Genomic DNA, 12,672 nt, shown 5'->3' with positions numbered 1-12,672 from the left:
TTCTCGTTTGTTCTGCCGCCGTTGTTCACTGTGACTGGAAAAACGCTTGCGGAAGGTAAACACATGCGATTTCAAGACGGATTCATCAGAAACTTGATGCCCTCTAGTGTTAGGGTGGAAAATTACCTCACAGCACATGCTACTTCCATGCAGAATTCAAAAGTTCCATGACACCGTCGAGGCACCGTACTGCCATTTGTGACGGAGAAGCATGTTTGAATCACTTCCAGTTGAAAAGACATTTTTGCATTTTCGTTTCAGAACAGTTTCACGTTTACGCAGTAACGTTTTGAAAAAGCTATCCGTTTATATGGATAGCTCATAAACAGATGAAATGCTGAAATGAGATGAAGCTTTCAATGTTGGACCACAAGTTGGCACTATTGTTTGTTTTTGTAATGAAACCACACACACATGCACAGAAAATAGGTTATAAACAATGGGAGTACAGACATTCGTGTGGACAGACGACCACAGATGAAGTTGTATTGTTATTACGGCGACTGTCAACTATAAAAGTACCAAGTCCCAGGAGAATATGGACTGGGAGTCATGACACTCTGGAGGATAACGTTGTTCTTATTGTCCATCAACTGAGCATGTGCAGAACAACTATTTACAATGACTGTGTTGCACAGTAGCAGTGTTTCAGAAAAAGGTTTTCCCATGTTTCCATGGAGTTGGAACATTTTCAAAAAGTTGTTTCCAGTGGCTCCAAACACCTTTGTCATGTAAAACGCAACAAAAGATTTTCACTTGAAAACCGCGTTTGGAAAATGAAGCGTTAACATGCGAGAATGTCCTCCCTGAAGTCTGAGCTCGACTCTTCACATCAGCCAATTTTTGGTGTAGATTTTCTTGTGTCTATGTCTTGAACTTGCCCCGCTTCCTCAGGTCCCCGTGGCCGGCGTCAGCAGCGGAGTCCATGAGGCGGGAAAGAACATCGACAAGACGGAAGCGCTGTTCACCCAGGAGAGGGACCCTCGCTTTGCTGAGATGTACACCGGCATCTCTGGCTGTACGACACACGTCTCCGAATACGCTCTGCATCGTTTTTCTTTTTATAGTCTTCTTTCTATTTGCTTTTCGTAACTCCCTCTCTGGTGTGTGTCTGTGTGTGTGTGTGTAGCGGGAGATAAGAAGATGATGGTTCCGTCCTCTACAGCTGGAGGACAGCAGCTGTACTCCCAGAGTTCTCCCTTCCAGCAGGGACACTCGGGCAAAAGCTTCAGGTACATGTCACTGATATGACTGTGTGTTAGGATCCTGAGTGAAGTCTGACTGGGCCTCATCTCTAACTGTGTGTGTGTGTGTGTGTGAGCAGTTCCTCTGTGATCCACGTCCCCGGTGTGAACGACATCCAGCCGTCGGGCTCGTCCAATCAGAACCTGGCTCAGATCTCCAGACAGCTCAACCCGGGCCAGGTGGCGTGGTCAGGAAACCGCCCGCCCTTCTCTGGACAGGTAAGAGCGCCAGCTGAGCCCGGCGTACCGTCGTCTCCCCGCAGCCACTGTTGCACTCGGAAATGTCTGATTTGTTGCGTTTTGTGTCCATTCCATAACCTCTCTCAGGGAATGTGCCCAGCATGTGTTTCTAAACAGTCTCATCTGTTCTCCACGCACACACACACACACACACATACACTCGTAGGGTCGTTCCACTGCACCAAGCTCTTTGTTGTTCAGTAACCTCTGACTGCGTCGCACTAACTAGATCCAGATCGCTACAGAAAATGTGTTTCCACCTCCATAAACACAGCTGACAGTTTGAGCTTGCAGGGTTTCTGTGACGAACCCTGACACTTGTGATAACTGCTCATTCTCACCGTGTGGTTGCTTAATATTGGAAATGTTGTCAGACACTTCTGGAAAGTGGTGACTTGTTCTGGAGGCATTTCTACTGGAAGATTGTTTTTCTGAAACTGTCCGGAGGCCCGCTGCGTGCGCAGCTCAGATCTTAATGGATGAAAGAATCTGTATCTTTCCATGGAGGTTTTGGTGGAAACCTCCCAGTTCCCAGCTGGGAAAATCTGACTTCCGATTCTGGGAGAATTTATATCACAAGACAAGCCGAGTCATCTCCATTAATGTTAAAATGATCAGTATGAACACATTTATTAATGCTTTATCTTTACAATGCAACAAGTCTTTTGTATCAGAGGAGCAACAAATAATGTAATAAAACCAATAATGCAATAACTGCTGATGAAGTAATAATTTTAGCTATTTCAAACATTATAAAGTCAAAAGTGTAATGATATATAAGAGCTAATATCGTAATCACATATTGCTAGTAATTTCATAAGTTATTGCATTGTTGAAGTGGCATTAAATGTACTTTAAAATAATGTAGTAATGCATAAATATGACTCGATCTATTGGAACTAAAAGGTTTCTTTGCCATTTTTGCACAGTTTCTCATTCAAAAGTAGTCATCATATTTCAATATTCATTCACTGAAGATACAAACAGCAGGTCTCTTTCTTAGTTATGGTTCTAAAAAATACTTTTATATTTGAAATGGCCAGATTGTTACATTATTGGTTTGTGCACATGTCGGTGCTGAACATGGAGCCAACGTTGTGGTCACTATAGTTATCTTTATAGATGAAATGTTTTGGACATTATAAAATGAACGCAAATAAATGAACATGACTTTGTGTAAACACATGTATGTCTTCTTATGTATCAGGGGTGTCAAACTGTCAAACAGGTCCCACATACACACATAAATATTATCAAAAGTGGGCCAGACCAGTAAATAATTACATTGTAATGTATGTAATATATAGTATATAAATTACTAGAACGCTAAATCCCCGTCTTTGTTTTAACGCAACAAAATATTGATATGTCATTAAGAAGTCCACATTCAATGAAGTATCATTTTTTATCCTTCACCCATGAACATGTTGTTGAAAATCATTAAACTGGCTGTTTATGCATTCAAATATTGTTTATCTCTTTGACCATAAACATTCCTACCAGATGCTTCCTGACCTTTTTTTTTTTTTTTCAGCAATTCTTCTTTTAAGATGTGTAATTTTCCCAAAACATGAGATTGAGTCAGACACACCTCACCAACATGCAAAGGCCAGAACTGTCTAAATAAAAGCAGTTGGTCATTTCTCATCTCATGATTATCCAAAGTGTATTATTGTTGTTTACTTTTACGTGTCCAGACAAATTCCTCCTCAAATCTCAAATTGTCGTTGCAAACAGAGTAAATGTTACTAGACGTCCCACCTCTGAGCTCAATCTTTGTTTTGAACTTATTCTTTCATCCCGTAGTGCTCAGTGTGAAATTCCCTCTATGTTTTCCTCTCCAGTCCAGTAAAGCTCAGTCGAGCCCGTTCGGGATCGGCTCAAGTCACAGCTACCAGACCGACCCGGCGTCCTACAGCCCCCTGTCGTCTCCCGCCACCTCCTCGCCCAGCGGAAACGCCTACTCGGGCCTGACGAACCGCAGCACGGCTTTCGGTGAGCCTCTATTTTTTATTTTTTTTAATTGAGCTCCATTTACATATTGCAGCGTTTCTGTCCTGCCTGCTTAAACCAAACCACGTCAGGTGAGTCTGCTTCAACATGTCAGAGACTTTTTTGTACGTGCTCCCATTTTCACTAAAATCCCATTCGATTTGACTTAAAAATTTGTTTCATTTTTTTTGTGTGTGTGTGTGTGATTTTTGCAGAAACGGTTTGCCAAATCATTAACAACAGTAATAGCACAACATTCCTCCATTTTCCACACATTTTGATGTGCTTTTTGTGCACTGGACTAAAGAAAAACGACTAAAGAAAAATCAAATAAACCAGTGCCTCAGGTATCATTTTTGAGCCTTGAATCTTATAGAGACCGCCACATTGAAAAATTACTACAATCCCAACATGAAGCCAATGAAACATTCTGAAGCAAAATACAGTGAAATGCCCCCCCAAAAAACCTCTCTTATAGCTGTTGCATTCTGTTTTTTTTTTTTTTTAAACTCCCCCTGACAGCATGGCTTTGAGGCCAATGCGAGTTAAGCTTCTCGCAATGATCTTTGTGTTTTGTTGTGCGTTTTCTTTTACGCTGTTACCAGTTGCTTGTGGCAGTTTGGCGGCCATATTGGAGCACCAAATACAACACAGTCGGTGCTTTTTACGGAGAAATGATATAATCTATATTTTATATATAAAATAGTGTTCCTGGTGTTTGAAGTTGATGGAGATCCAGACATCATCATCTGAAAGCATCTCACATGAGGATCTGTCACACCAACATGGATTCGACAGCGTAAATATAACATGATCGTTGACTCTGAAACAGAATTTGAGTGTCATGGTATCGCTGGGCTCGTCTCTCCTGCCGAGGATTCTTTACCGGCTAGACTGAAGTTAGCTCATATATATCTTCTTTAAACGGATTGTTTGTATTTGTTGGTAATCAGGACAGCTAGTTAGCTCGTCTCATACGGCAACAAATATTGTCACCAGGTCATAACTGTAGAAACATTAGCTGCCGCAGTGTTTGAGCTAATCAAAGCTAAAGCAAACGGTTAGAGCAGCAATGTGCGTGCGTGTGCGCGTGCACCTTATTAAACTCCAATCAGTTCTGTGCTGATTAGCACAGCACGCCACAGTAATGGCAGTTTGTTTACTCGCCACCCATCAACCGGATTACCTGGAAACTGTATCTCATGTGCAAAGCAGCAAGTCGGTTGTTTCTGAGGCCATGTTAGAGTAATAACAAGACAATATATGGCGATCAGAGGCGATTACAAATGTGGAGAAAGACGTGTCGGGAGCTTTCTTTTCTTCATTATTCAGATGGCAGAAATACACCGGCAGCAATCAATACTTCAGTGTGCGCTCGGGAGGAAGCAGTTAGCACTCGCCAGTAATAAGCACGGTGTTTACGGGTGGGTAATGAGGGACAAAGACGCTCGCTGAGTCCGGAGATTTCTTTTCAATGCACACAGGTAACGGATGGATGATGAGGCAGCGTCACTCATTAAGTGTTCCTCAGATCGGTGCACCACCAATCACATGGCTATTGTTTCTCTCCGCGGCTCATTTGCTCTTTTTCATCGGCTCCTTTTAAAAAAAAACAAACGAAAGGGAAAGGTTTGAATGCAAAAGTTCAATTTCATAGTATTTAAACATCATAACACATTCAGAGCAACAAATCTCACAAGAAAATAATTGGCACTTTAAATTGGTAATAATGAGTGAAAGTGTCAAAGTTCAGATACAAGAACAATTAGCTAACCAGGTTTAAAAAAAAAAAATCTTTGAATATCAACATTGTTTGTTGGGAAACTAAGAGATTACTTTGCAACGACTATTCGTTTAATCGTTATTTTTGTTTCGCCTTTATTTTCTCAGGTGAAGTTATTACATATTTTCATGAAGAAAATGAAAAACACATGAGAATTGGGCATTTTAAAAGGATTTTTTTAAACATGATTTCTGTAAAACGGCTCAGAATGAACACAGTGTGCTTAATTAATGCCTAATGAGCAATAACTGGACACAAATATAAACTGCCGTCTCAACCTCGTCTCAAAAAGTGCAGTAAATATTCTTTAGAAAGTAAAGTACAATTTGAAATGAACATAATCCTATTCCTTTTGCTTGTAAATGTTTCAAATGTTAACAAAAACAAATGTGGCAGACACGTTCGTTAATGCAAAGTTTGCAGGTCACAAGTATTCGTTGTGGATTAGTGTGACGTTTCCTCTGCTGGCATTTGGTGAGAAAACAAGCCGCTTCCAGTAGAGGAATGATATTAACTTATTGATCTGTGATTCAATTAGTTGACAGCTGTTTTAATAATTGATTTTAATCAATTAAATTGATAAGTTGTTTGTTTAAGTCTTTATCAGATTAATTTCCAATTCACCGACGATGATTCTGCATTAAATTCATTTTCAAAAACACCATTCTGGAAGCATGTGTACTTGAGATGAGACATTCGGTAGAACTACAGTCAAATACATGAAAAGAATTTGCTCAAGGGGAAGAATAAAGTGTCCTTTTAATGTACCAAGTTGGCAGTTGCATGTAGTGAAAATGTGTTTTTTGTGTTTCCAAAATTGGGAAATTATGGTTAAAAAGTGTGTCGATGTGTCCATCGTCTGCATCCATACAAGAGAGAAGTCAAACAGAACGCAGAGAACCAACAAGGAAAATAGTAAAAGTGAGGGCGTAAATTAGATCAAATTGGGATTGATGGACAAATATGCCGGAGCATCTCAACAACTGAAGATGAAGTATGTAACGGAACGTGTTGTCCAATCAAAATGCGGCATTTCAAACTGTTGCAGAAGTTAATATTGGTTCTGATGGAACCCTTTGAGCTTGGACAGCTTCACCATCTTCTCACCATTCTGGGTTTTCTTTTCCTGGTCCATTGCTTGAAGCAACAGAAGTCTGAGCGCGATCATGACATCTTTACGACCGAACACTTGGAAGAACATATCACGCTCTTTTTGTCATTTTATGGATGATCGTCCGGTTTCTGAAGAATTCGTATCACCAGGCTTGCATTTTGGAAACAAGACCATGCTGTTCTGCGTCAAAACATCGAGTCCCACTGTCCATCGCGATGTTTCTATGGGAGGTACAACTTTCTCTCGTGGCTGCTGCCATAGAATCAGAGTTCAAGAACAGTTTCACAAACGCTTGAAAGTATCAATCTGGATCCAAATCTCTCCGATTCCTAACTGATCGATCATCTTTTGGGATGTGCTGGACAATTAAGTGCGATTCATGGCTGCTCCAACTCACAACCTGCTGGACTTAAAGGATCTGCTGCTGGAATCCTCCACAGCAGACGGCCAGAGGCGCAGCAGAGTCCACGTCGGCTCAGAAGGTCTGCGGAAGAAGGTTCCAGACTGTAAGAGAGGAAGTCTTCATACGTCTTGCGTTTTGAAACGTGTGGTTCTCTATCGTCTCGCACAGCGTCTCACATTTCACGGAGCGGGACGACCTTACAAACCCTGCGTCTCCTGCATCCCCAGAGGACACATTCATTTGGAAATCTACGGCCTCCCACACACTCTGCTGCAAGTTTTTAATCCCCCCCGAGAAGTCGAGGAGAAGTTCTGACTGATGTTTGTAAGAATCCACTTTTAAATTGCTTCGGTTTGATTTAACATCTTGTGTTTTAGGGGATTAGATTACGGCTGCGCGTTTCTGATCGGTGAAGACGTTGAAGAAGCGGTTCAAGGACTACCGTATTTTCTGGAATTCAAGTCAAAAAATTGTTATTTGATCTTGGTCTTCAGCAGCTTTTGTGAAACTTTTCTGAAACAGAAAGGTGAAATATCGTGTAACCACGGCCTGTTTGCTTCTGGCTGCTGGACAGCCTTTTTATATGAACATACAAATGGACTCCTGGTTCTCTGATGCCTCTTTTTTTCTAGTTCACATGTCTTATTAGTTAGTTTTTGGTTGTTTTTGTACACTCGACACCCCAAACTCCCTCCCAGTCTGTAGAACGTTGCGAGTCTCATTCGCTCCCATTCAGCCCGTGTGTTCATCAGCATTTATTCATGTAGAGCTGTTGTTTCTTATCTCGCTTCCATTCCACTTCACGTATTCTCAACCAGCCTGCCTCTGTTTTGCTTAATTACCCCCCCACCTCCTTTTTTTTTTAAATTCTCTCATTAAATCTAATTTATTTCTCTCGCTCTCTCTCTCGCTCTCTCTCTCTCTCTCTCTCTCTCTCTCTCTCTCTCTCTCTCTCTCTCTCTCTCTCTCTCTCTCTCTCTCTCTCTCTCCCCCCCCCCCCCCCCCGCTTGTATTTGCATGGTGATGAGACAAGCTTCTTGTTGTGAATGCTCAGACAGCTTATCAGTCTGCCATGTGCACGTCTTCATATTCATATTAGCAGCAGACAGTTGTGTGGAGCCGCTCGGTGTTGTAGGTCAGACAGAGGAGGGTTTCTTTTGTGTCGTTTCAGTGAGAAACACTCGAGTTAACCCACTGGGCTCAAGGCACAGACATCCACACATGTAATGAACAAGATGAAGAAAATTCCATGTGTATTTTCTCCTTATACCTATCAGAGGCGGGAGGATTTACTGGAACACTTACAGTCATACTCGGATTGAACATGTGACAGTAGGACACACAATCACATCAATGTTTGAGGCTAAAACTTTGAGAAACAACAGGACGTCTTTCAGATGAGAGCGCAGCTCCACGTCAGATGGAGGATGTAAATGATCACCTCCTTCAATGAGCACAAACTTCACATCAAAACACGTCAGACATGCCAACAAGCCACCGTCACTCGTTATATACACAAGTTATATACAATTGCAGATAGCATTTAAGAAAAAGAAGAAGATAGATTATCTACATCAAATGTAAACGGTGCAAACATAAAAACGATCAAGATAAATAATGAGTAAAAGAGCAGTAAAGAGACCTTTCTTTAATGCCTCTGTCCTACTGTTGGACCACATTTTACTGGTGTGCATTAATTAGTTAGTAACAACATTACCACTGTGTCGTCTGTTCATACAGATTTCCGTGTGCTCATCATTGTTAATGTTTATAGCGTGGTGTTCTCTGCAAGCACGTGTGTGGTTTCATTACAAAAACAACAAACTGTGTCAACAAGCGGCCCAACCGGAACACTAAATTGTTTTCAGCGTTTCTGCAGTTGCCGTGGAAACAGACATCGCTTTCAAAACGTGGCTGCATAAACGGGAATCTTTTCTGAGACGAAAATGCAAAATCAATGCTTGAAACGTTGTCGCCTGTGAGTGTGAAGCAACAGTCACGTTAAAGCTTGTAGTTTGTCCTCTGTTATCGGGAGGCAACCACACTTGAGGTCAACAGTGTCAGTCCACGTGGTCGGCTGGGTTCCGTGGACCAGCGATGCTGCGTTCGAACCCGTCGGGCGCACCCCGCGCAGGTGTGTGCGTTAATCTGGAAGTATGTGTGTGTGTGTGTGCTTGCAGACGTGTCGGGGGAGAGCAGTCAGAGCGGAGCTCAGTTCCAGGGTCGTCCCAGCGAGGTCTGGTCCCAGTGGCAGAACCAGCATCACTCGCAGCAGGCCGGGGAGCAGCACACACACCCCAACCCCAGCCAGACAGAAGTCTTCCAGGTGAGACACACTCGCCCAGTCTTTGTCAAAAAAAATCCAGCAGTTATTCTCTTTGAGTCGGTCAAATTATTCGACCCTCACCATGATCAAAGCTGCTCTGATGGGGTGGGTGGGTGTGTGTGTGTGTGTGTGTGTGTGTGTGTGTGTGTGTGTGTGTGTGTGTGTGTGTGTGTGTGTGTGTGTGTGTGTGTGTGTGTGTGTGTGTGTGTGTGTGTGTGTGTGTGTGTGTGTGTGTGTGTGTGTGTGTGTGTGTGTGTGTGTGTGTGTGACCCTTGACCTCTGACCTCTCCCTCCTGTCTCTCTGCAGGACATGCTACCCATGGCCGGGGATCCCACCCAGGGGACGGCCAACTACAACATCGAGGACTTCGCCGACCTCGGCATGTTCCCACCATTCTCCGAGTAAACCCCGCCCCCCTCACCCGCCCCGCCCCCTCCCTCCTCCTCGGCCACGTCTCAGAACTGGACTGATGTTTGCATTTATCTCTCACGATCTGTCTGGATTTTCTGTATAGCTGGATCATCAACACACACAGCCATGTGCAGCACAGTGAATGTGAGGCAAGCACGCACACACACACAAAACACACACTCGCAGGCTGCAAAGAGATCTCGAGTCCACAGAAACGATCGTCTCTGTCTCTATCCAGGATTTTCCTCGTCCTTCTCATGAGATCTGAGAAGTTTTCTTCAAAATTCCCGAGCAGCCACATCCACGATTTCTCCACACGGTTTTCCCGCCAATTCAGAGAAGAAACTAAGCATTTATTGAAAAGTAATCCCGCTCTCTCAACAAGGCGCTGATAGTACGACACGAGGTGGTTTTTTATCAGAAATGTCGGGAAACTTTAATTAATTGGGCCGAACACTCGCAGCCTCTGCAACAACTTCTTCTTCGTACTGTACTTCTTCTATCTTCAGGTTGTATTTCACTGAAAAGAGAAAGAACCCGCGGCGGTATTTCATCACGGCTTATCTGCAGTGGCGTTCGTCCGACCTGACTGGAAGTTGATTCGAAATGAGCTCTTTGAATACGATGCTGAAAACACTTGAGTCGGATTACATCACGTCGCATGCTGCTGTGCATTTATCAGTTGCAATAAGCAAGAGACTTCAGAGTCTGTGACCACGTTTTCACGTCTGCCTCGGCGGCTTTTGATCCACCTGCAGCTGAGAAACAGCCGCGTGTCCGACGTCTTTGTGCTGTAGCTCCAAGCTGAAAATATCTTTAGATATGACCAGAGATGACCAGTCATGTGGAAGGAGAGGGTAGAAGGGCTTGTTGTGGATAACTCTGCCTTTTCAGATAAGGATTTTCAAAATGAATCATTTGAATTGTTTTGAGATGGGGGAAAAAAAAAATATAAAGCCAATCAGATTGCTGTCATGTTATGAGGTGGATTCGACAAGCACTTGTGAAAATAACAGCTGGGGGAAGACTGTGTAACAAATATACTGTTTCTGCGTGAAGTTTGCTTTTAAATCCTCATCCATCTGCCTGGTCTTGATGCTAATAATAATAACAACAACTAAAATAATGTCTACTTCAAACGTTTCAAAAATGCACACTCAAGTGTGAAGATCCTGCAGGTGTTTTACTATTTTTACACCCGTTATATCGCCGCCCACAAGCATTGGTATGCACCCTTCTCATAAGTCTTACAACGGTAACTTTGAAGAATTGCCAGGCATTAAATATTCAAGTTTGAAGTCGGGGAAAAGAAGCAGAAGCTTGAAATGATTGCACTTGTTTTTACACTTCTCCAGCCATAAAATTCAACAAAACCCAGACTTTCTGTGCCGGTGTTAAATCAAGGCCACACCTTGATTTAACACCGGCACACCAATGAGCAGGAATGTGTGGAGAACCAGTTTTTTAACCTGCACCGGCGTCGGATTAGAAAACCAGAACTGTGTTGGTGTGAAACCAGCAAAACATTTAGGGTGGTAAAGACGTGGTGCTTAGTGTTTACACGACAACATTTTCAAGTGCAAATGAAAAAGCTGGTAACTTTTTGAAAACGCTCTCACTCTGTGTCCATAGAACCGGGGAAAATGCAAATTTTCCATATACTCACCATTGTTAATGTCTTAAGTGTTTTGTTCTCATGCATGTGTGTGTGATGTCATTACAAAAAGAACGCCCACGAGTGGCCCAACATGAAAACTACACGTTTTAATTTTTTTCCTCCCGTTTCCGCAAAACATTTTTGAGACGAAAACACAATAATCATGCTTTTTTTTTTTTTTACTTGGAACATTGTCATGTAAACGGGGCCTAAACGGGACGGGGTCGAGTTGAATACGTGGTCACAAACTTTTTATATTATCTTCATGAAGAAACCGTAGACCTCTGCTCAATCTTTAAGTGGAAACGTGTCCGGAGACGGCAGTGGAGTCATTGTGGCTGCAGACTGGAAAAACTTTCCCGAGATCTTCCCATGAGGACGTCGGCAAAACGCTGAGCCGCTCATCTCACTCACCGCTGTCCTTGCCATCCAACTTATGTGTAACCTATATGTAGTGAAGCCCTGAGCTATAGACAAGTAAAAGGAAAAAAAAAAAAAAAGCGAGTGTAGAAGGATTCTATGTATAAACAAAATAAAAAAAAAACAAAACAAAACAAACTCATTGCTGACAGTTGCTAAGCTAAAGGCTTAAAGTGCACTTCATGAAGCTAACTGCTAATCACACCAGCCTGCTTTAAAAAGGGAAAAAACCGCCATACCGTCCAAGCAAATCGCAGTATTTACCGGTGTATTTGGTGTTCTTCGGCTCTCGCTACTTGACTTTATTACTTTGTAACCTTTTAAAGCCAATCAGAGACTGAATACTACTTTGTAGCGGGGGAGCTTTTACATGATAGATTGTATAATGTCTCTGAGACAGACGGAGAACCTTCAGACATCAGAGTCCTTTTGCTAAAGATCTCAAATCGATGTTTTTCTTTTCGTTTCCTTCCTTGTAAATAATGTGATTTTCGACTCGTGTTACTTTCACACAGTTAATTTTTTGTGTAGGTTTTAATGATATTGTGTGCTATGTGAGTGCGTATTTAACTATCGGTATTTAGTTAGTCAGTTAATTGTACATTGAGTTCTCTAGACCTGTATAAATTGTGTAAATGTGACCCATTATTTTTGTGTAACAAATTGTGCTTGTGACAATAAATTCTTATTGGTTACGTGGCTTCCATTCAAAGCTCAGCCTTCTGTTCTTCAGGCTCGTATCACCAGATTTTAATTGATCGATTTTGAGTCGACGTCTTTCTCCAGACAGGCAAGAATGCGACAGTTACACGTGGTGTATTGCTGTCCTTTCAGGACCGGCAGAATAAATAATGTCACGGTTCAGAAACGACAGAAAAATAGTCCCGAACTGGATGGTGCAAAGTTAGTTCAGAGGTTTTCTGTCCTGACCTTTAAATGTTTAGATGAAGACCAATAGAGGAAGTGTAAAATATATTTTACACATAGCTTCTCCACATTTATTTATTTGTTCTTACATTGATGATGACAATGTAACAATGCCTGTCCAAATGAAACTTCCAGAACATTGCATTTGCCTGTT

At 42.3% G+C, this 12,672-nt stretch overlaps 1 protein-coding gene across 2 annotated transcripts in view; it reads left to right on the top strand.

Annotated features, from left to right (window-relative positions):
• Positions 1-12,273, top strand: part of arnt2 (aryl-hydrocarbon receptor nuclear translocator 2) — a 74,924-nt gene extending 62,651 nt beyond the window's left edge. For both annotated transcript variants that reach the window (XM_080497168.1, XM_080497167.1), the window contains exons 14-19: positions 895-1,018; positions 1,130-1,232; positions 1,325-1,463; positions 3,329-3,479; positions 8,957-9,102; positions 9,410-12,273. In XM_080497168.1, coding sequence (XP_080353294.1) covers positions 895-1,018; positions 1,130-1,232; positions 1,325-1,463; positions 3,329-3,479; positions 8,957-9,102; positions 9,410-9,508 — 762 coding nt within the window. In that variant the 3' untranslated portion in view covers positions 9,509-12,273. The remainder of the gene's footprint in view (positions 1-894; positions 1,019-1,129; positions 1,233-1,324; positions 1,464-3,328; positions 3,480-8,956; positions 9,103-9,409) is intronic.
• The last annotated feature ends 399 nt before the right edge of the window (positions 12,274-12,672 follow it).

The sequence above is a fragment of the Blennius ocellaris genome (assembly GCF_963422515.1).
Source record: "Blennius ocellaris genome assembly, chromosome: 1".
Lineage (NCBI taxonomy): Eukaryota > Metazoa > Chordata > Actinopteri > Blenniiformes > Blenniidae > Blennius > Blennius ocellaris.
Note: the sequence above shows the minus strand (reverse complement) of the source record. Positions and strands in the feature narration are given on the sequence as shown.